Source organism: Lolium perenne, chromosome 4 (assembly GCF_019359855.2).
Source record: "Lolium perenne isolate Kyuss_39 chromosome 4, Kyuss_2.0, whole genome shotgun sequence".
Lineage (NCBI taxonomy): Eukaryota > Viridiplantae > Streptophyta > Magnoliopsida > Poales > Poaceae > Lolium > Lolium perenne.
The window spans coordinates 20979860-21004587 of record NC_067247.2 but is presented as its reverse complement, the minus strand read 5'-3'; the positions used below and the strand labels follow the sequence as shown (position 1 = coordinate 21004587).

Below are 24728 nucleotides of genomic sequence, written 5' to 3'. Positions count from 1 at the left end.
ACCCGCGCGCGTTTTTCTGCTCCGCCGCCGCTGCTGCTTGCTTCTCTCTCTGTTTTCAGGTCTGATTTTATACGAACGGTAGTACCGCTTTAATATCCGGTAGTACCGCTTTGGGGCTCGTTTTCTGCTGTTTTCTGCACAGTTCGCGCGCGAGTGGTAGTACCGCTTCGACAAGCGGTAGTACCGCTCGGGCGCGAATCTGACCGTTTTTCCAGCCCAACGGAAATATTTTGGAGCCCCCTATTTATACCTCTCTTCCACCTCCGACCCAACCAACCCTTCCCCTCCATTCTCTCTCCTCCATTGTTGACCTTGAGTTGTTTGATCCTCCTCTTGATCCCCCCACTATTTGTTGCATATTTTTGGGGGAAAGGAGAGAGGAGATCTAGATCTAAAGCTTCACCAATTGAATCCCTCTCCAAGTGAGGGGATCTTGCTAGATCTAGATCTTGGAGTTTCTTGGTGTTTCTCCACTCTTTGTTCTTCCTCCCTTATTCCCCCAATAGCTTGTGTAGCTTTGTTGGAATTTGGGAGAGAAGAACTTGGGCATCTTAGTGGTGTTCTTAGCCATTGCATTAGGTGCATCGGTTTGGGTTCTCTCCGGGGTTTTGATCTCGTAGAGGGCATGTTACCTTAGTGGTGTTCTTGCCTTAGTGGTAGTGTTTCCTTGGTGGAGTGTGTTAGCCTCTTGTGGCGCATCGTTTCCTTGGTGGAGTGTGTTAGCCTCTTGTGGTGCATCGTTTCCTTGGTGGAGTGTGTTAGCCTCTTGTGGCGCATTAGCATCCTAGGTGGAGTGTGTTTCCTTGGTGGTGTGTGTTGCCTCTTGTGGCCTACTTGAGAGCCTCCTTGTTGTGGAGTTGCCTCAAGCTTGATACTTGGCGTTTGCCCAAGCTTGTACGGGTTCGGTGACCACCCTCAAGTGTCCCTTAGTGGATCGAGGCTTTCCTTTGGTGGAAAGGCTCGAGGAGAATACGGTGGCCCTAGTTGGCTTCTTGGAGTGCCTTGTGCCTCCACACCGCTCCAACGGAGACGTAGCACCCTTGGGTGTGAACTTCGGGACACATCGTCGTGTCCTCGTGCACCGGTTACTTCTCAAGCCGAGCTCCTTTACCTATGCGCTTTACATTGTGATATCTATCTTGCTTGATGTGCTATACCTAGCTTGTTATCCCTTGTTGCTCATCATGCTAGCATAGGTTGTTGGTGCTCTTAGGCAAACCCCTTGTTGATAGGCTTTGAGCTAAACTAGTAAACACATGTGTAGTTTTATTCCGCCTAGTTTAGCTCTCAAGTAGAAGTTTTTATACACCGGCTATTCACCCCCCCCCCCTCTAGGCGACGTCCTAGTACATTCAATTGGTATCAGAGCTAGGGCTCTCTTATCTTGTTGGGCTTACCGCCTAGAGAGTAATGACGTCGGCTAGAGGATTAGTGCACATTTCCGCTTTTACATTTGATGGCACTAATTATGATGCTTGGAAATTCTACATGGTTGATTGTTTTCGGGGCATGCACCCACATATGGAGCAAATTCTTGATATGGGTTTTTCTCCTCCCAAGGATCCACAAAATCCATCTTATGAGGAGAAGAAAAACTCTTATCTAGATGCTCAAGCTACTAAAGTGCTTTGCCATGTTGTGAGTCATGTAGTGATTTCCTCCATCGCGCCTTTCCGGAGTGCTCATGAGTTTTGGACAAAGCTTGAAGATACATATGGTGGGTCCAAGACCATTGAGGATGATCGCACTCCTTCCACTTCACCAATGTGTGGTAAGACACAAGGTAATGCTATGGTGAGTGGTGATGAGCATTGCATTGTTGATGGTGAGCCTTCTCTTGATGATTCTTCATCCCTATCCCATTGCAATGTTTCATCTTTGGACTTGAACACTTATAGCACTATAAATGCTTTACATGCTAGTGTTGATAGTCCTTGCATATCTTCATCCCATGTTGATATGCTTGCCTTGTCTTGTGGCCATGATAAGAATGCTTCGTTTTCCTCTAGTATTTGTGTGACTAATAATGTAGAGAAAACCGAAGATACTATGGGCCAAGACAAGATCTTGGATGGAGCTTCAACTACTTCATCCTCTTCATCTCACGGTTCTTACACTTGCCTTATGGCTAAGGCTTCTAAGGTATCTCCTTCCTTGGAACCCTATCTATCTAGTGATGATGAGGATGATGATATGGAAGGACTTAATGTTGCTTCCTTAAACAAGTTGGGAGAGTCGGTTTTTCATGCTCTTCATAAGAAGAAATTTGCTTGCTCTAACTTCATGGAAATCTTGGCTTTTGCCATTGAGAGCACAAAACTTATTGAGAAAATGGAAGGGCATGAGCGCGAGGATGCAAACGAGATTGCAACTCTTAGTGAAGCTCTTAAAGAACAACAAACCACCAATGAAACTCTTGAGGAGAACTTTGCTCTAAAGATACTTATGGTAAAGGAATCTCGTGATAGAGCTTTAGAGGTGGCAAATGATTTTCGAACTAAAAATGTTGAGCTAATAAGTGCTCATGCTAAACTCCTTGAGGATTTTGAGCTTCTCAAAAGTAGCTCTAGGGCTATTGAGAGTGAGCTCATCAAACTTACCGAGTCACATGAGCAATTTAAGGCTCCCAACCTAATAGAGCTTCCTAAGTTGCCTTCTTCTTGTGCTATAATTGATAATGCTTGTGCTACTAACTCTACCTCTTGTGAAGCTTCCATCTTGAAGGAGAATGTTGAGCTAAGGGCTCAACTTGCTTTGCTAACAAGCAATTATGAGAAATTGGAAGAAAGTCATGGAAAGCTCTCTAGCTCCCATGATGATCTTCTAGTCTCTCATAATTTGCTAAAGTTAGCTCATGAGGCTATCATGCCAAAGGTAAAATCTTGTGAGCCTCATGTGAGTACTAGCACTACCTCTCAAAACGCTATTTTGCCATGTGCTAGTGATTTTAGTTCACCCACTCATGCTATTGATTTATCTTGTGGTGAACTACCTTCTATGCCTTGTTGCTCTACAATTCCATGTGCTAGTGCTAGTAATTCACCCACCCATGCTATTGCTATATTTTGTGGTGAATTACATACCTTGCCCTGTTGATTTAACAACGAAGCTTCCACTTCCTCTAGTATTTGTGTTGTTACTAACCATGTAGAGGAAATCGAAGAGCTCAAGGCCCAGGTCGCTTCTTTGAAGAAGGACTTGGTAAAGGGTCATGAAGGGAAGCAATCCCCCAATGACAAGAGTGGACTTGGATTCAACTCCAACAACAAGAACAAGTCCACCACGCACAAGCGGAAGAAGGGGCCAAGGGCATGTGAAGGATCCCGCCAAGATTGTGTGCTTCAAGTGCAAGATTGAAGGGCATCATGTTAGATCGTGCCCTTTGAAGAAGAAGCCACATGGCGAGAAGAAACAAGGAAAGCGGCCTCAAGATGGAGCTCATGGTCTACCTCAAGGCCAAGCTCAAGGTCTTCCTCGACTTGAAGAAAGGCCGCTACCCAAGAAGGATCAAGCCAAGGCTCCCGTTGTGGAGAAATCAAGTGAGAAGAAGGAGAAGAGAAGGACATGTTACATATGCCGCGAGAAGGGCCAAATCTCCTCCTTTTGCACTAGTGGTAACTCATCCAACCCTATCTTGATCCATGGTGCTTATTCTCTACATAAGGATAAGGTTGGCGATGTGTATGCCAAATATGTTGGCACTCAAAGTGGTTTCGTAAAAAGAACCATTTGGGTTGCCAAGCCTATTGTGACTAACTTCTTAGGACCCAACTTGGTTGGGGACCAACAAGCCAAAATTTGATCAATAGGTACAAGTGGAGGGCATGGAGGCTTGACTAGTTCATGAAGACTTGGGGGATCTTCATCATTCTCACTTCCTCAAGTCAAGTACTATTCCTTTCATCCTCTACCCATGCCCCTCCTTGCGGTAACGAGTCCTCAACTCCTTTACATTGAAAGTTACTCGCTCCCCTTTTACATGTGTTGGTGTAGCACCCTACCTTTTAAATAAAGGCAAGATACCTGTGTATAGTGCTATTCCCGGGATCACTGATAGCACACACATTACAAAATATAGTAATCATTGCAATAGTATCAAATTACTACATCGTTGATCCAGAGGGTACAATAAAACCTTACAAATTGCATAGTCACATGGACTAGCTCAGAATAAACACAGCGGAAAGTAAATCAGCAATGAGCCTTCATCATCTTCATGTGCCACAGGCAGTCATGTTGGAATGTAGACTCGAGATCCTACCACGTACTTCTCCTCAGAAAATCCTGCACGTTTGAATATGCAGCCCCACGAATGGAGGTCAGTACAATGATGTACTGGCAAATGACACTTATATGGTGGCTGTTTTGGGCATGACTATCTACATGATATTTGGCAAGTGGAGTTTAGGCAAATTTGCATAAAGCCAATTTTATCCTACATTTTATTTCAAAACAAAACATTTTTGAAAATCTTTGAATGACATTATGAAATCACACCATGGTTAAATCCTCCATGGGTTTTAGAATAATCACATGGTTACATCTCCCATGAGTTTTCGAAGGTTGATCAAATTTTAAATACATTTAGAAAAGGTGAAGAGATTCTTCCGTACATTCCCTGCCTAGAAGCTCAAATTGTCCGTAACCGGGGACACGGCTAAGATCTTAGGTTTACTCTCGAGAGGTTGTGCACTTTCACCTTACGACCCACCCTTCCCAAGAGAAGAAATGAGACAAGATCTTTCAGAAGGAGGTTTCAACCATAACCAGCTAGACCCGTTCCCGTTTGGCCGTCACCACATCATCATGTCTAGCAACAAGTTGGACCTCACAACTTACTTAATCCCGGCAGAGCCCATAATACCATAAGGCTGCACTGGAAGCTATCTAAAACATGGACGACATATTAATCTCTTTAATCCTGAGTGGCCATCCACAAGTGCACCCTCAGGCGATGACAACCACAATGTGGCCCTGAGTAGCCACTCAACATTTGCGCACTCACAGGGATTCATCACTTTAGTCCCTAGGGCGCGTGAGGAATTCATCACTTTAGTCCCTAGGGCGCGTGAGCCTGAGCAGCCGCCCACCAATCAACCAATCCACCCAGGTGATTCATTAAGGCTGTTAATTTTAATTCTCAATACTCACAATCCAAATTGATCAAAACAGCAGTGGCACTTTGTTATTGCTAGGCAAACTAAAATCCTAGCCAGGGTTCATGGTAGCTACACACTACTGGGATTGATAAGCATAGCATAACTTTCGAAATCAAAATCCTACCATGCATACTAGTTTGAAAAAAACACTAATGCATAGATAAAAATAAGTAGGATTTGAATGTCACTTGCCTTTTTGGTAGTCGGGCGCTTCACTTCTCTTAAAAATACGTGCCTCTCCGTACAACTATAACATAGAATATAGCACAACATAAACACACCATTCAACAACAACATCATAATCAAACAAGACAACAATCGGAAATCGCTCTATGGTACTAAGGTATGGCATGAGGTTTGGCTTGCAAGACATGGCCTTGAGATGTTGGAATGGCTAAGTCATATGATTAGAAAGAGATGGATTATCCAAGATATAATTGAATAATCTTTATGCTTTACAAAAGCATGAAAGGAATTTGAAATGGATTATGTGAGTTGAACCACATAAGTGACAAATAGTACAACAACAATACTATTGAATAAGTGTGACAACAATTACTCAAAATAGTATAAATTTACACATAGAGTTGGGTATGGATTTGTGATATATCGAATTACTCAATTAACTCATTTGTAAATTGAATAGTTCAATATAACCCAGTAAGAATAAGTGTGCATGAGGTAAAAATTTGTATGAAAGATATTGAAGATGTGGGTTAAAGATGCTAATGGATATCAAGGGTTCAAGACATATGCTATGTAGTAGAGTATCTCAACACAACATTTGCACAAGGAAAAGTCTATAGTTAAGATTGTCACCATTTACTCAAATAACTCAATTGTTAATTGAATACTATGGACTAGGATAATATGAATTTGGACAGATGTGAACACTAGAGCATGATATAAGAATTCAACCAAACTAAACAGGAGTTCTACTGGATATGGAGTTTCAATATGATTATTGGTCAAAGGATCAACTTAAAATGATTTATAGATTTCAAGTTATGTGAAATTACTCAAATCCTCATATTTGAATTTGAATAATTGCAAAGTGATTCAAATATTTTGGACGATGGTGCTATTGGATGGAGTACTACATAAAGACTTATGCAATTGACCTAGTGTGACAACACTTATCAGAGTAGCACAAGGTCACACATAGCATTGGATATGAACTAATGATATATTGAACTACTCAAATAACTCATTTGAAAGTTGAATAGTTCAAACTAAGTGGAAGGGTTGAATGACATGAGTTTGTATAGGCATGAATGATATCGGGATTAGATTCGCGGAGCCTAATGGATAACAAAGATTCATCACATGTGATATGAGGTAGAATATTTCCATCCTACTAAAGCAAGGTAAAATCTAAACTAGGACATGTCACACTTTACTCAAATAAGCCAATTGTTATTTGAATAATATGAAGTAGACAACCAGGGGTAAGCTATGCATCATATGTGAACATGACAAAGAATTATAACTAGTCCTGGAAGATGGGTATGATCATAAGGATCAATTTGGCTAAAGGAACTATGTCGAAACCAGTTATAGGACTACACTTTTCGCGAAAAGTTATTAGAAGAAGTTTTTCGGATGGAAGAACTTTCTATACGGAAGTTGTAGAGAATTGCATTACAAGCGTATCGCCAAAAGAATCTCTCGGAAAAAGTTTGTAGGATTTATTTTATAGGCGATGTTGCGGATCAAAGGGGTTCCGCGAAAATAAATTGGGCGAAACTGACATGCAAAATGTCTAAAATGATCTACGGGATTTGCTGATTCCAACGATATATGGTTTGTCAAAATCCGACGAATAGAACTTAAAATATGAATTTTACAAATCTAGACCTAAGTGGTTTCAGTTCTAATTGTGTACGAAAAGTTGTCCGAACAAGTTGCTCGGATGAAAAAACTTCCTATCATAGAGGATCTATTTATAAACTTAACGGAAGAATCACTATTCTAAACGGACGTGTAGATCTAAGGAAATAAAATTGCAAAGTTACTAAAAACAATCTACGTAATAAGAGCGGAAAAAGAATTATTACCCATCACGGGACGCGGCGTTTCGCCAAATAGCATTGCGGAGCGTCGCCAAAGAAGCAGCGCTGCGCTGCGCCGCGCCTGGGGAGAGAGGTGCGCGGGGCGCTGCCGCGCTGGTGTGCTTAAGGGCTGCCCCATGGGGTCTTTATATAGGCTATAGGCTAGAGCAAAATTGCTTAAAGAAGCGATGTGGGACTAAAGGAAAAGGAAAAGGCGGCGGCGCGTCGTGCCCGGGGCTGGGGCGTGCGGCGTGGGCCGAATCGGCGAGCTGGCTGGCTGAAAAGAATTAAAAAGAGAAAAAGGTGGCAGGGGAGGTGAGTTGGGCTGGGGAGGAGGCGGCCTGGCTGGCTTGGCCGGGTGGGCTGGTGGCACTGGGCCGAGCAGCGGCTGGCTGACTGCCGCTCGCGCGGGCGGCGCTGGCTGCTGGGCCGCGGCGAGGCGTTGGGCCGCTCTGTCGACCGCGCCCTTTGTTTTTTTTTTTCTGTTTTTTTTTATAAACAGAATTGGAAATACACTTTGGTGCTTGAAAAAAAATCGAAAAAAATGCAAATAAGGTACCGTTGGATTCGTTATGAAAAATACTTCAATATGTGACCAAATTGGAACAAAAATATAAACTTTATGAAACCAAAATTTGACATACATGTCTATGTGGCTATAGTGCCTTTTTAGGGTTTAAACCATTTTCTCAAATAAAATAATTTTGTAAGTTTTAAAACCTCCGAACAAAATAGAGCATTGTTGGAAATTCTTTTGAAAACCAAGTTTTATGAAAACTCTATGTTTTTCAAAAACCTTTTTAATATCCCTTTATGAAAATAAGATAATCATTATATACATTTGGCCTGTATGTGTGATTTTGAAAACACTTTAAAACCAAAAGCCTTTGAATACACTATTTTGGAATTAACTTGTAAATAACCTTAAAAAGTTTTAATTCTTTGTGAATTTTCAATCGATTTCAAACAATCAAACATTAAACTTATTTTTATTTTACATTCCAAAATTTAGAAAATTTCGGGATGTGACAGACTACCACCCTTAAACAAAATCTCGTCCTCGAGATTTGAGAAAGGCTAGAAAGAAAATGTTTCAGTTCAGGTCTTCTAATAGGTTCATACTTACTATTGTTTCTTTTTCGAATATCTCCGAGGATATTTCTAATGTTAACCTTGGGCTTTGAAAACTTGACACTAAACCATATGCGGTTATACCCTCAATTGTATCCATTCTTATGAGGGTACTCATCCCATGGCTATTATCATGTACTTGAGTACACTTTGTCATGCGGAACTCCTTATGATACCTTCTCCAAATATCTTCTCATGCGGCATCTGGTGTAAATCCATAATCTAAGGGTATGGCTTCTACCACCCTTAAAAGAACTTTTGAAGGTAGTCTTATGTCTTGGGTTTAGGCTAAGCTCATACTGGATATGACTTGGCACTTCCGATGATAAGACTTGACAATAGGTCATATTTGGAAAACATCTATGGCTTGAGGCTTCTGAGTTAAAATCCAATAGGTGGTTGTTTATTCACAAATAGTGAACAACATATCTCTCCAATGTGATTCGAATAGGTTTTCTTCATATTAGGGCTTCTAATCCAAATAGTTGGTTGAACTACTTTTGACAGAAGGGGTGACTCTGTAGGTCAAACAGGAGACCAAGATGAGAGGACTTCATGACTTCTTTCATCTTTTGGTTCTTGGGGTCTTCGACATCCTTCCACCACTCTTCATCTAGTGGCTAGATCTTCAAACTAAACGTAGTCCTACGCTTGGCAGCACTTGCCTACTATAAGGTCATAATATCTATTCACCCTATGGTTCATGCTTAACAACGACGTCTCTCTTGTAGGTACGTCTCTCTAGATTTACCATTCTTCATACAAGAGTAAACAATATGAGTAGTCGTCATGGGGGCCAATCCATGTCGCACCCAATCATTTCCTTGTTTTCAGTTTGGTACATCTCTTATTCTAACTCGTGGTCAACCTCACAAGTTTGACAAAAACTTCCATGGAGAATTAAATCAATGTTTCAATCCCCATTATTGAATTGTTTTGAAAACATTTCTATCGATCCCTAGCTAGGGTTTTGCGTATCTCACATCCTATGCTTCTTCATCTGATAGGAAACATCTAGGCTGTTTTCACTACTGTTGTCTTCATGGCGAGTTGCCGAGAAAACATTCTCTGGGTTAGGTATAGATGAGAATAGATAGAAAGGTCTAAAGAAGATTTCCTACCCAAACACATCGATTCAAGGCAAATCATCTTACAAACAACATCTAACAAGCATCAAACAATATGTTTCAAACACAAAATAACTAGTATGGTCATACCTCAATTTGGTAAGATCAATACTTTCTAATGCTAGCGTCGTTTCAATAAAAGAAAGCTAATGGTGGTCTGATCTATTTCTTCTTTGGATGTTTCAAGTTTCTATTGTAGTCCTTCGGTGTATCTTCGTGTGTTGTGCAGTCTGCATCGAAGTCTTCCTTCATGTTCTTCATTAGTCTTCCATGAAACACTTCTTGCGGAGTCGAAGAATATCACATGAATCATCACTCTTCATGCTTCAGGGACATGGCCATCATCAGTCCTTGTTGATAGTTTTGATAAGGTGGTCATCTAAATTGAGAGGAAAACCATTTTGAACATGATATAGATAAGAATACAAGAGGTTCACAAAGCAAAAAAATCTTTTTGATTAAAATAGGATTAGACAAATTTTTCATCCTAGGGTCTTCCTATTTCTAATCCAAACCTAGGGTCTCGATCCTACAGGCAACACTAGGCTCTGATACCATTCTGTAGCACCCTACCTTTTAAATAAAGGCAAGATACCTGTGTATAGTGCTATTCCCGGGATCACTGATAGCACACACATTACAAAATATAGTAATCATTGCAATAGTATCAAATTACTACATCGTTGATCCAGAGGGTACAATAAAACCTTACAAATTGCATAGTCACATGGACTAGCTCAGAATAAACACAATGAAAGTAAATCAGCAATGAGCCTTCATCATATTCATGTGCCACAGGCAGTCATGTTGGAATGTAGACTCGAGATCCTACCACGTACTTCTCCTCAGAAAATCCTGCACGTTTGAATATGCAGCCCCACGAATGGAGGTCAGTACAATGATGTACTGGCAAATGACACTTATATGGTGGCTGTTTTGGGCATGACTATCTACATGATATTTGGCAAGTGGAGTTTAGGCAAATTTGCATAAAGCCAATTTTATCCTACATTTTATTTCAAAACAAAACATTTTTGAAAATCTTTGAATGACATTATGAAATCACACCATGGTTAAATCCTCCATGGGTTTTAGAATAATCACATGGTTACATCTCCCATGAGTTTTCGAAGGTTGATCAAATTTTAAATACATTTAGAAAAGGTGATGAGATTCTTCCGTACATTCCCTGCCTAGAAGCTCAAATTGTCCGTAACCGGGGACACGGCTAAGATCTTAGGTTTACTCTCGAGAGGTTGTGCACTTTCACCTTACGACCCACCCTTCCCAAGAGAAGAAATGAGACAAGATCTTTCAGAAGGAGGTTTCAACCATAACCAGCTAGACCCGTTCCCGTTTGGCCGTCACCACATCATCATGTCTAGCAACAAGTTGGACCTCACAACTTACTTAATCCCGGCAGAGCCCATAATACCATAAGGCTGCACTGGAAGCTATCTAAAACATGGACGACATATTAATCTCTTTAATCCTGAGTGGCCATCCACAAGTGCACCCTCAGGCGATGACAACCACAATGTGGCCCTGAGTAGCCACTCAACATTTGCGCACTCTCAGGGATTCATCACTTTAGTCCCTAGGGCGCATGAGGAATTCATCACTTTAGTCCCTAGGGCGCGTGAGCCTGAGCAGCCGCCCACCAATCAACCAATCCACCCAGGTGATTCATTAAGGTTGTTAATTTTAATTATCAATACTCACAATCCAAATTGATCAAAACAGCAGTGGCACTTTGTTATTGCTAGGCAAACTAAAATCCTAGCCAGGGTTCATGGTAGCTACACACTACTGGGATTGATAAGCATAGCATAACTTTCGAAATCAAAATCCTACCATGCATACTAGTTTGAAAAAAACACTAATGCATAGATAAAAATAAGTAGGATTTGAATGTCACTTGCCTTTTTGGTAGTCGAAGCGCGTTCACTTCTCTTAAAAATACGTGCCTCTCCGTACAACTATAACATAGAATATAGCACAACATAAACACACCATTCAACAACAACATCATAATCAAACAAGACAACAATCGGAAATCGCTCTATGGTACTAAGGTATGGCATGAGGTTTGGCTTGCAAGACATGGCCTTGAGATGTTGGAATGGCTAAGTCATATGATTAGAAAGAGATGGATTATCCAAGATATAATTGAATAATCTTTATGCTTTACAAAAGCATGAAAGGAATTTGAAATGGATTATGTGAGTTGAACCACATAAGTGACAAATAGTACAACAACAATACTATTGAATAAGTGTGACAACAATTACTCAAAATAGTATAAATTTACACATAGAGTTGGGTATGGATTTGTGATATATCGAATTACTCAATTAACTCATTTGTAAATTGAATAGTTCAATATAACCCAGTAAGAATAAGTGTGCATGAGGTAAAAATTTGTATGAAAGATATTGAAGATGTGGGTTAAAGATGCTAATGGATATCAAGGGTTCAAGACATATGCTATGTAGTAGAGTATCTCAACACAACATTTGCACAAGGAAAAGTCTATAGTTAAGATTGTCACCATTTACTCAAATAACTCAATTGTTAATTGAATACTATGGACTAGGATAATATGAATTTGGACAGATGTGAACACTAGAGCATGATATAAGAATTCAACCAAACTAAACAGGAGTTCTACTGGATATGGAGTTTCAATATGATTATTGGTCAAAGGATCAACTTAAAATGATTTATAGATTTCAAGTTATGTGAAATTACTCAAATCCTCATATTTGAATTTGAATAATTGCAAAGTGATTCAAATATTTTGGACGATGGTGCTATTGGATGGAGTACTACATAAAGACTTATGCAATTGACCTAGTGTGACAACACTTATCAGAGTAGCACAAGGTCACACATAGCATTGGATATGAACTAATGATATATTGAACTACTCAAATAACTCATTTGAAAGTTGAATAGTTCAAACTAAGTGGAAGGGTTGAATGACATGAGTTTGTATAGGCATGAATGATATCGGGATTAGATTCGCGGAGCCTAATGGATAACAAAGATTCATCACATGTGATATGAGGTAGAATATTTCCATCCTACTAAAGCAAGGTAAAATCTAAACTAGGACATGTCACACTTTACTCAAATAAGCCAATTGTTATTTGAATAATATGAAGTAGACAACCAGGGGTAAGCTATGCATCATATGTGAACATGACAAAGAATTATAACTAGTCCTGGAAGATGGGTATGATCATAAGGATCAATTTGGCTAAAGGAACTATGTCGAAACCAGTTATAGGACTACACTTTTCGCGAAAAGTTATTAGAAGAAGTTTTTCGGATGGAAGAACTTTCTATACGGAAGTTGTAGAGAATTGCATTACAAGCGTATCGCCAAAAGAATCTCTCGGAAAAAGTTTGTAGGATTTATTTTATAGGCGATGTTGCGGATCAAAGGGGTTCCGCGAAAATAAATTGGGCGAAACTGACATGCAAAATGTCTAAAATGATCTACGGGATTTGCTGATTCCAACGATATATGGTTTGTCAAAATCCGACGAATAGAACTTAAAATATGAATTTTACAAATCTAGACCTAAGTGGTTTCAGTTCTAATTGTGTACGAAAAGTTGTCCGAACAAGTTGCTCGGATGAAAAAACTTCCTATCATAGAGGATCTATTTATAAACTTAACGGAAGAATCACTATTCTAAACGGACGTGTAGATCTAAGGAAATAAAATTGCAAAGTTACTAAAAACAATCTACGTAATAAGAGCGGAAAAAGAATTATTACCCAGCAAGGGACGCGGCGTTTCGCCAAATAGCATTGCGGAGCGTCGCCAAAGAAGCAGCGCTGCGCTGCGCCGCGCCTGGGGAGAGAGGTGCGCGGGGCGCTGCCGCGCTGGTGTGCTTAAGGGCTGCCCCATGGGGTCTTTATATAGGCTATAGGCTAGAGCAAAATTGCTTAAAGAAGCGATGTGGGACTAAAGGAAAAGGAAAAGGCGGCGGCGCGTCGTGCCCGGGGCTGGGGCGTGCGGCGTGGGCCGAATCGGCGAGCTGGCTGGCTGAAAAGAATTAAAAAGAGAAAAAGGTGGCAGGGGAGGTGAGTTGGGCTGGGGAGGAGGCGGCCTGGCTGGCTTGGCCGGGTGGGCTGGTGGCACTGGGCCGAGCAGCGGCTGGCTGACTGCCGCTCGCGCGGGCGGCGCTGGCTGCTGGGCCGCGGCGAGGCGTTGGGCCGCTCTGTCGACCGCGCCCTTTGTTTTTTTTTTTCTGTTTTTTTTTATAAACAGAATTGGAAATACACTTTGGTGCTTGAAAAAAAATCGAAAAAAATGCAAATAAGGTACCGTTGGATTCGTTATGAAAAATACTTCAATATGTGACCAAATTGGAACAAAAATATAAACTTTATGAAACCAAAATTTGACATACATGTCTATGTGGCTATAGTGCCTTTTTAGGGTTTAAACCATTTTCTCAAATAAAATAATTTTGTAAGTTTTAAAACCTCCGAACAAAATAGAGCATTGTTGGAAATTCTTTTGAAAACCAAGTTTTATGAAAACTCTATGTTTTTCAAAAACCTTTTTAATATCCCTTTATGAAAATAAGATAATCATTATATACATTTGGCCTGTATGTGTGATTTTGAAAACACTTTAAAACCAAAAGCCTTTGAATACACTATTTTGGAATTAACTTGTAAATAACCTTAAAAAGTTTTAATTCTTTGTGAATTTTCAATCGATTTCAAACAATCAAACATTAAACTTATTTTTATTTTACATTCCAAAATTTAGAAAATTTCGGGATGTGACAGTTGGTTTTGAACCTTGCATGTGATTGTGTATGTTGTGCTTCCTACTTGCTTATCTTGCTTTCATGCTTATATATGTTGGGTGGCACATCATGTACAATTCTTCTTTGTTGAGCCTATTGCATCTTATTGATATCTTAGTTGTTGGCTCATGTGAGAAATTAATGGACTATCCCATTTTTGGGGAGTGATATGCTTTGTGCATTTCACAAGCCTAAAATGTGCGACATAATGAATTAAAATCCTATAATGTCCATTAATTATCTCACTTGGTTCTTATTTGCCTCTTGCACGAAAATTTTCTTTATCACATTATGGGGGAGTATTGTGCTTTGTGCATTCTACAGGCCTAGAAAATGTGAACATTTGAGGTTGTGTCACATAGAATTGATATTATAGATTATCTTGCTCCTATGTGACATGTTTGCTCAAACAAAATCCCACTTTACTATATGCTTTCTTAATTGTGAATATGATCTTGGACATACTCACAAACTACCATATGGATATTTCCTAAACACCTCTTGTCCGTGGACAATTGGTAATAAATTGTGTGGTATTGTTCCGGATCATCCTCACACTTGGCTCATGTGCTCAATTGGTTTATTTCTTGCCAAGAATTTGTCTTTGTGGGTTAGACTCCCATTTGTCTTCCTTGCTTCTTATATATCTTATCTTTTCACTTGAACCTTGTGAGTGTCTTGATAAACCATGGTAGAGAGATGATCCCGCATTTGTGCATTTTGTATTCAAATGAAAAATCCTAAATAGTGCACTAATTTTGGGGGAGCTCTCCTATGTTTGCTAGAACACTCTCTTGTTTCAAGAATTTGACTTGGAAGACAAACCTTTTCTTTTCGGTACTTTGTGCCATCATGAAAAGTGTTGAGGGTTTGGTTTATTTGGAACCTTGCTTTCTTTGGGAGTTGGCTATCTCATTACTTGATATTTGGTTTTACTTTCCTATGATGAGATAAGTCCTTGAGCATGCTTGTTTTGGATATCTTGCTCTATCTCTCTTGTACCTATCTTGTGTGTGCATGTTTCTTTGTGGATAAATGTCTTTGATGTTCTCCACTTAGAGAAACTTATATACATGAGAGATGGTACATATCTTTTGATATCCCTCTTTGTTGGAGTCCATTCCTTTATTCTTATTTGACTCTTTGATGACTCCACAAAGAACTTGGCTATGAGTGCTCGTTTTATCCTATTTGTATCTTCAATCACTCATAGTTGATTTTGGCACAAGCTTTGAGTGATCTTGTGGAAGCGATGATGCCATGTTTGTGCACCATATTCTTCAATGAAAATTATCTTGTGCATAAACCTTGGGGAGTTTCCTCACATTACTTGGAGCATCCTTCTTGATCTTATCATAATATCTTTAACTTGATTTGATGGTTCATTGGATTGCTTGCTTCATTTGTCGAAGCTTTCTCACCTTCACATCCTCTTGCAATCTTTGATCCTCAATATAGTTTGATTTCCTCCGAATATTCGTCATTGAAAATGTGCATTTGATTTCACTCACAATTATGAGAAATGCACAACTTATGGAGGAACGCTCACTATATTGGCCTTCCAAACCTTTCGTCCATTTTGGCAATCGATGCCAATGGGGGAGAAGTTTGGAGGGTTTAAGGGAATTGCTTTTGTTGGTTCTTAAGCATTTGCCTTTCATGTCTTGCATTTGTTGCTTTGCATGGTTGAATATTTAGAGGATACCCCACTAGGCTTTAATTGCCGGTATATGCAATGAAATTCAAGTTCATTCACACATGCATATATTATGGGGGAGTTTGTTCTAAATATTCAACTTGGGTTGTTCGCTGAATTCCATATTTAAACCCTCTCAAAGAGATTGTCATCAATTACCAAAATGGGGGAGATTGAAAGAACATGTCCATTGCCCATGTGTGGTTTTGGTAATTGATGACAATCCCTATGCACTAACGGTTGCATTGAGAATCAATCCTAGGTCAAGTCCATAGCCATGTGTTGGACTCAAGGTTGTAAGATGGAGAAGACGGAGTACAATGATGAAGATGGTGTCGAAGAGAGACGAAGATGGCGTTGAAGATGAAGAGAGAAGACGGCGTAGAAGATGAAGAGAGAAGACGGCGTTGAAGATGGAAGAAGACGGTGGCGTGTATGTTGAAGGAAGACGGTGGCATGTACAATCATGAAGAGTATGAAGACGGAGCTTGCCTACTCGAGAATAACGCGCAAGAACTAGGTTTGTGCTCGATAGGATAGTGAGTCGCATCATCGGAGAGAGCTCAAACCTTGCATGCATTGCATCGTGTTCTTGGTTCTTCTTGGTTCTTATGCATGAAACGGATTTCGGTTGCATCGCATGTTGCATATGCGAGAGTGATGATTTTCCCGATATACCGTATTGAGAGGTTACACCTCTATGACCTTGAGAAAATCATCACTCACTCTTTTGCATGATTTCATCATGTGAGAAGGTAGCTCTTGTCGCCCTCTTTCCAACGAAATTGGTTTCATGTTATTCCGATCTTCCTAGCTCAAGATATTGCGTTTTCCGTATTGCATATTATTTGGAAAAGAAAAAAACAGCATATGGGCCGGGCGGTACTACCGCGGGCGGTACCGGCCTAAATACCGCTCATGCGGTTTTGGCTTACTGGACCCTGACCGGTACCAGGCCGGTACCGGCCCGGTACTACCGTAACTCATTTACGGTACTAGGCCGGTACCGTGGCCGGTAGTACCGGCCCACCTCTTCTTCCCCAGCAGCCCACCACCGCACAGAGCCCGCTCGCCCTCACCTGCTCAGCGCCGCTCTGCACTGGGCCGCTTGCCCCTGGCAGGCCCAACAGCCACGCCTCCGCTCGCATCGCCACGCCCGCGTGCGCTCGCGGCCGCCACCAGCTCGCTCCCGCGTTGACTCGATCGGGAGATGGGAGGGATCCAAGATCCCTCGATCGCCGCGCTGCTGCTGCCTTTCCCGCTCGTTGTCCCATGCCGCGCTGCCCGCCCGCATGCAACGCTGCACAGCTGCTGCTGCGCATTCACACACCCGCGCACGTTTTTCTGCTCCGCCGCCGCTGCTGCTTGCTTCTCTCTCTGTTTTCAGATCTGATTTTATACGAACGGTAGTACCGCTTTAATATCCGGTAGTACCGCTTTGGGGCTCGTTTTCTGCTGTTTTCTGCACAGTTCGCGCGCGAGCGGTAGTACCGCTTCGACAAGCGGTAGTACCGCTCGGGTGCGAATCTGACAGTTTTTCGAGCCCAACGGAAATATTTTTGAGCCCCCTATTTATACCTCTCTTCCACCTCCGACCCAACCAACCCTTCCCCTCCATTCTCTCTCCTCCATTGTTGACCTTGAGTTGTTTGATCCTCCTCTTGATCCCCCCACTATTTGTTGCATATTTTTGGGGGAAAGGAGAGAGGAGATCTAGATCTAAAGCTTCACCAATTGAGTCCCTCTCCAAGTGAGGGGATCTTGCTAGATCTAGATCTTGGAGTTTCTTGGTGTTTCTCCACTCTTTGTTCTTCCTCCCTTATTCCCCCAATAGCTTGTGTAGCTTTGTTGGAATTTGGGAGAGAAGAACTTGGGCATCTTAGTGGTGTTCTTAGCCATTGCATTAGGTGCATCGGTTTGGGTTCTCTCTGGGGTTTCGATCTCGTAGAGGGCATGTTACCTTAGTGGTGTTCTTGCCTTAGTGGTAGTGTTTCCTTGGTGGAGTGTGTTAGCCTCTTGTGGCGCATCGTTTCCTTGGTGGAGTGTGTTAGCCTCTTGTGGCGCATCGTTTCCTCGGTGGAGTATGTTAGCCTCTTGTGGCGCATTAGCATCCTAGGTGGAGTGTGTTTCCTTGGTGGTGTGTGTTGCCTCTTGTGGCCTACTTGAGAGCCTCTTTGTTGTGGAGTTGCCTCAAGCTTGATACTTGGCGTTTGCCCAAGCTTGTACGGGTTCGGTGACCATCCTCAAGTGTCCCTTAGTGGATCGAGGCTTTCTTTTGGTGGAAAGGCTCGAGGAGAATACGGTGGCCCTAGTTGGCTTCTTGGAGTGCCTCGTGCCTCCACACCGCTCCAACGGAGACGTAGCACCCTTGGGTGTGAACTTCGGGATACAACGTCGTCTCCTCGTGCACCGGTTACTTCTCAACCCGAGCTCCTTTACCTATGCGCTTTACATTGTGATATCTATCTTGCTTGATGTGCTATACCTAGCTTGTTATCCCTTGTTGCTCATCATGCTAGCATAGGTTGTTGGTGCTCTTAGGCAAACCCCTTGTTGATAGGCTTTGAGCTAAACTAGTAAACACATGTGTAGTTTTATTCCGCCTAGTTTAGCTCTCAAGTAGAAGTTTTTATACACCGCCTATTCACCCCCCCCCTCTAGGCGACGTCCTAGTACATTCAGCTGTGCACCGTGAAGATCGTCGTGAGCTGACCCGTATCACCGTGCTCTTTTTCCCCAGCTGCGCCGTGCTTTGGACATGTACGTGGACGACACCGGCATGCAGTTCAAGTTCCTGAACGTCTACGCCCGCATCGAGAAGTGCGAGAAGTGGGCGGAAACCCGCAAGACCCTCTCGAAGAGCAAGACCGAGCAGTACAACCCCGACGCTCCGGCGGCTGGCTCGGCGGATGGGCGCCCGGAACTCGGCCAGAAGAAGCTCAAAGAGATCAAAAAAACGGGCAATCCCGCCGACAGGCTGCAGGCGTCGTTCGATAAGTGCTGGGCCGACGCGAGGACGCACGCCGCCGGGAGGGACGACAAGTTCGACGGCAGGTGGCGGGAGATGCTCGTCAACCAAGGCGCCCGGATCGCCCTGCTGAAGACGACGACGGCGGCGAAGAAGAGGAACACTGACTTGGCGTTTCTGATGGGCGGGAACACGGATCTGATGGACGAGGAGACGAGGATTTGGTACCAGGGCCACCGCAGCGACATCCTCCGCCCCACTTCGGCCAGTTCTTCATCGTCTCCGCCGGCTCCTACCTCATCTTCCTCACCGTCTACGCCGTCGACTGCCGCTGCTTCGACGTCGACTGCCGCTGCTTCGACGCCGGCTGCTGCTGCTTCGACGTCGGCTGCCGCTGCTTCGTCTTCGACTGCCGCCGCTTCGTCCACGGCGTGTGAGGAAACTGGTCCGTCGGGCACCGCCGTGCCAGCCGGGACTGCCGATGATCCTGTTTCCGTGTAATTTCCCTCCTATCGCCGATCTGTGGCTGATCCTTTTGCTGGTCTTTTGCCGATCAACTGGTCGTATTTGTAGCGCGGGACGACGGTTTGTTTGAATTTAAACTATGTCCGCCGAATTCCGGGTGGACGACTGGAAATACGGTACTCCCCATGACTTTATTTCGTCCAATCCGGCGGTTGTTTCGTCCGGATTTCGTCGTGGGCAGGCCCAACGAGTGGAGATGCTCTAACTTGCCATGTTAAAGAAATTGATTGCTGCTACTCTTCGTCCCTATGCATATACAAGATCAGAGTCCTAGAAACACACATCACGTCTGATCGATCGATCGATGCAGTTAACTCGCGGGCGTGGTTACATTACAACGTACGCGAACTAGAGGTTTGGTGTTGGTGTCCGAGCAACGAAAATTTCGACCAAATCCTTTCTTCTTGAGCTAAATCTCCAGCAACACCTCCTGTCCTGTCCATCATGTCCTGCCGACTGCCTTGAGAGCGGCATAGTTCACCAGGTTTGCGAGGTCTGCACCTGAGAACCCACGAGTCCCCTTTGCAGTGGTCTTAAGATCCACATCATTGGCTTTCAAGACCTGCGAAGGAAAAAATTCATGGAGAAAGGGTTAAAGTTTTCTCAACTGAGGCTGCGAAGACACCTAGGATTTTTGGATGGAGTACAAACCTTCGACATATGAGCCTCAAGGATCTGCCTACGGCCCTCAACATCTGGGTAAGGAATCTTAATGTGACGGTCAAAACGCCCAGACCTAACCAGGGCGTCATCTAGTGAATCGAGGGAGTTGGTCGCTGCAACCACCATGACCCCATCGTTCTGCTTGAAGCCATCTAGCTCGGTGAGCAGCTGGTTCAGGGTGTGCCTCTGCCCTGTTGGCTCATTTATGTTTCTGCTCCCAGCAATGACATCAATTCCATCGATGAATATTATGCAGGGAGATCGTTTCCTTGCTGCACTGAAGAGCTCTCTCACTCTTTTAGCCCTAGCACCAACGTAATCCCTCTCAAATTCGCTGCCGCTGCAGGCGAAGAATGGGACGCCGACTACCCTGGCCAGAGCCCTTGCCAACATTGTTTTCCCATTGCCAGGTGCGCCTACTATCAGAACACCTCTCGGGAGCTTGCAGCCGAGGCGTGTGAAACGCTTAGGGTCACGCATGTACTGGATTATGTCCTCGAACTCGGCTTTAGCTCCATCGATCCCCTTGACATCACTAAACTTTGTGGTTGAATCCTTCACCTCTTTCGTCGAACCATCAAAGGCACGCCAAAGATGGTTCCAAAGTTGGCCAACGAAGCCTGACCCGTACCAGCCTTGTTGGTTTATATGGACACCACCTCCTACATTGAGCATGCCCCAATCAGACCAGTTTGCAAACAAGAAACTTACGAATGGCAACAGGAGTCAGAAAATTAAGCTGTCACGGATCACATAAATATGATATCAATTCTACCCATGTTAAGTTGTAGTTCAAGCAGCAGACAAAAAGAAGCAACCATTCGTACCTGCGTTTGTAGTATTTGCATCCGCCGCAGGTGCTCTGGAAGAAGGAAATGAGGCGGCCGCAGCACACTCCTCCGTAACCACGTCGTTTGCCTGCTGTGTCGTCGCAGCCTGTGACACAAGCACACACAGATATTTAGTTGAGGGAAACAGAACACTGCTGTACTCTGACAACAAGTGAGAAACACAGGCTGAAATTTGTTAATCCATAAGCTGGGACCCGCTGCAAACAACACCAGTACTCTACTACTTCTTAAGTATATACAGCCAATGCCTTGTGGCTTCATTCATAGCCGATATGCATGAAATAATAAGTCCGGTAGAATTCATTGAAAAAATAAATTGGTGTCAGTCTGAAACTCAGATAGTGTTTCGCAGTTACAGTTTCAGCATGGATGAGCATCAGCCCATCAACTACAGAGAATAATAAGTATAAAATGCACCGTGTTCCTTCAGACTCGAGCAGACCCATTAATTAGACCCAAGATTTGATGAACAAAGCAAGATGAATAGGAAGACCTTGGAGAGCAGAAGCTGTTGCGATGGATCACCTCGAGTATGCCACGGACACACTAATCATGGGCAGCGAGCGTAAATCAGCTGGGATGCCTCATAGCTGCAAAAAGATGATTGCATACCACGAGGGAGGGCATGCCATTGTTTCTATCCACACGGATGGTACCGGCCCTATCCACAAGGCTACCATTGTTCCTAGGGGGTATATTCTTGGCATGGTGACACAACTGGCAGATGACGAATATGAGTACAAATACTCAAGGAGGAAGATGCTGGCAGAATTGGATTTCCTCATGGGAGGCCGAGTGGCCGAGGAGCTTATATTTGGAGAGAGCGAGGTGAGCACTGCTGCTTTATCTGATCTAAGCACGGCGACCCGGCTGGCGACAGACATGGTCGCCAGGCATGGTATGAGCAAGGTGGTTGGCCCTGTTTCCTACGACAAGGAGGGTGGTTGGAATGCGAAGACCATGAGCTGGCAAACGTCAACCCTGGTTGATGGTGAGGTGAAAGCATTACTAAACAAGGCTTACACGAACGCAAAAACGATTCTCACATCACACGAGTGGGAGCTTCATGCGGTAGCCAACGCACTTTTGAAGGATGAAACTCTCACGGAGACCAGATCACGACCCTGCTGAAGAATGAGACTGTTGCCAGAGATCAGACCACGAAACCTGTTTGCAGCCTAGTTCCCACCACTGCTCCTGTCGCCAATGAAGACCCAGCCCCAAGGCCCAAGAGAAGATGCAGGGCCAATAAGCGGGTGGCCGGTGACGAATGGATCACCATGCGGCGAAGGGTTACTTAAAGACCAGGCGGACATGATGCGAACCATCCTGCATTGGATCAAGGCGAACGGCTTCCTAGCATCCTCACCTATCCATCTTTCTGTTCTTCATAGATCATCTTCTTGTTCAAGCAAACAATTCATCAAAACCTGAACTTGTATCCAAAATACTAAAAGATCAGAGGTAATCTATTGCGAGTAGAGAGAACCTAAAAAACCAGTATGTCTACCCACAAAAAGAAGGTAAATTGTCAGCAGAATCAGTAGGCACCTTCTGCACACTAACGACTGAGAGACAAAACAGGGTGGTCCTAGCAAGATTTTTCTTATTTTCTTTCATTAGTTGCATACACACAAATGTAAAGATGTACGCTCTGCATTTCTCATGACTATTTTCATCTTCTAGAATACTCTGATTTTTGTTTCTCAAATCTGAAGAGCATGTGGAAAATATTGGCGGACGCTTGCGACTGGATTTGAAGTCTCACGTTTCCGTCCTTCTCCTTGTCATCATCAGCGTCCCCTTATGGTTCCTTCTCTTCCCTCCCGCAGTCACAGCGGGAGTATCGTGGGCGCAAGTGACGACGCGGACGCTGTTGACTGGAGTTCTTGAGTTGCCGTAGACGTTTTGTTGATGTCGATGTCGAGGTAGCCGAGCGTGATGTAGCCGTGATCGAGGTATGGTCGATTTCGTAGTCGTCATACGTGGTGTAGCCATATTCGCCGAAGACGTAAAAAATTGCGCTTTTTTTGGTCGTAGGGTTTTAGGTTTTGCGCGGCGGCGGTTCTGTGGCGGCGGGTTTTTTTCATAGCGCGGCGGCGGCGGTTCTGCGACGGCGGCGGATTTTGTCGTAGTGCGGCAGCGGCAGTGGATCTGCGGCGGCGGCGGATTTTGTCGTAGTGCGGCAGCGGCAGTGGTAGCGCGGCGGCGGCAGTGGATCTGCGGCGGCGGCGGGTCTTGGTCGTAGCGCGGCGGCGGTGGGGTTTTTGTGTCATAGGCAGCGACGGTAGGTTGACGAAGATGTCGATGAAGACCATGTTGATGTAGACCTTGGTGATGATGTGTTGGCGATGTAGAACTCGACGTAGATTTTTGTGTTGTCGTACGGCTTGACGTAGTTGTTCGGTGCAAGACGTGTAGAGTCGCTCGATGATCTGATCGGTGATGATGTAGATAGCGGGCTGGCGCGCGTGAGATCAATGGCGTCGGCTCGGTGAAGATCGCGTCCGAGCGCGTGTCCCGCACTGGCAACTTGTTCAGCGAAGATGTCGCCTGCCCGGCTCCGCGTCGTGGTCAGCTGCTGCATGAAGTATGAAAATGTCGGTGCCTCGTGCGAAGCTGAAGATGGCCGGTCACGTGACTCACGTCGCAGGTGAATGGGCTGCGCTCCCAGCTGATATCCGTGTTGGCTGGTGCTTGCCGGATGGAGGCGCATGGATCTGCACCCTGGCCGTCCAGTTCGGCTTAGACGCGCCGGCGCACGAGGAGCATGCTGGTGGTGTACATCGGATTGAACCGGAGACAATCTAAAGCAGAATGAAGTAGGAATCTTGCACTGATTTGCACCAGATCTTGGGTCGTAGAGGGGCAGGTGAGACGTCTCGTCGGTGCTGCGCAGCCTCCACGCGTCGCCGGCGTTCGCACGCCACCGCCCGTTCCCGCGCGATCTTCCCGCCTCTTCTCGCCTCTTCCCGCGCGATCTTCCCGCCTCTTCTCGCCTCTTCCCGCGCTTTTTTCCCGACGCCGGCGTCTATAAAAAGGTCTCCCGGCTCAATGGTAGCCACCACAGCCGCCGGCAACAAACACAGCCCTCGTCGCTCCACCGTCGTCTCCTCCACCACCAGTGGCAATGGCGAACCGCCCCGGCGCTGGCCAGTTCCCTCCACCGCCGTCTCCTCCACTTCCAGTCCCGGAATCGCAGGTCGACATCGACCCCGCAGCCCGGGAAGAGCGGCGGTGGCGAGGGATGCAGAACTGGCGTGCACACCGTCAGCAGCGGCGGGAGGCACTCGAGCAGCAGGCCCGCCAGCAGCGTGAGGCGGCGCAAGCGGCGGATCTAGCAGCGTTCTGCGCCCCTGGCCCCGCAGCTGACGATGCTGCGGCGGCAGCAGCGTGGCACGAGGAGGCGCTGGCGGACACCGTTGCGGCGTTCGACGCCTCGATGGGAGAAGAGGCGCGACGGCGCCGAACGGAGGAGATGGGGCAGCGGTGGGCTGATGAGCGCCGGTGCCAGCGCGAGGAGCGGGAGGCGCTGTACCGTGAACGGCGGGAGGCGATCGATCGCCGGCGCTGGGACTCGATCGAGCGCCAGCAGCAGCTGGCGGCGGAGGAGTGTCAGCAGCGGGAGGCGGCGCTGGCGGCGATCTGGGGGAGGCGGGCGGACGAGTTGGCGGTGGAGTCCGACGCGTTGGCGGCGGCGATGATGGAGGCGCCAACGGATG

At 44.7% G+C, this 24728-nt stretch overlaps 2 protein-coding genes across 2 annotated transcripts; one reads left to right on the top strand and one right to left on the bottom strand.

Annotated features, from left to right (window-relative positions):
- Positions 1–19717: 19717 nt before the first annotated feature.
- On the bottom strand, positions 19718–21267 carry LOC127346596 (ATP-dependent zinc metalloprotease FTSH 4, mitochondrial-like). The gene is made up of 4 exons (XM_051372880.2): positions 21255–21267; positions 20983–21147; positions 20144–20817; positions 19718–20054 (listed from the first exon to the last, which is right to left on the bottom strand). The coding sequence occupies exons 1-4, from the start codon at positions 21265–21267 to the stop codon at positions 19935–19937; spliced, it is 972 nt and encodes a 323-aa protein (XP_051228840.1). The 3' UTR covers positions 19718–19934.
- Positions 21268–21511: 244 nt separating this feature from the next.
- On the top strand, positions 21512–22738 carry LOC127348238 (ATP-dependent zinc metalloprotease FTSH 4, mitochondrial-like). Its single transcript, XM_051374323.1, has one exon. It carries the CDS (start codon positions 21523–21525, stop codon positions 22135–22137), a length of 615 nt encoding a protein of 204 aa, XP_051230283.1. The 5' UTR covers positions 21512–21522; the 3' UTR covers positions 22138–22738.
- Positions 22739–24728: the final 1990 nt, after the last annotated feature.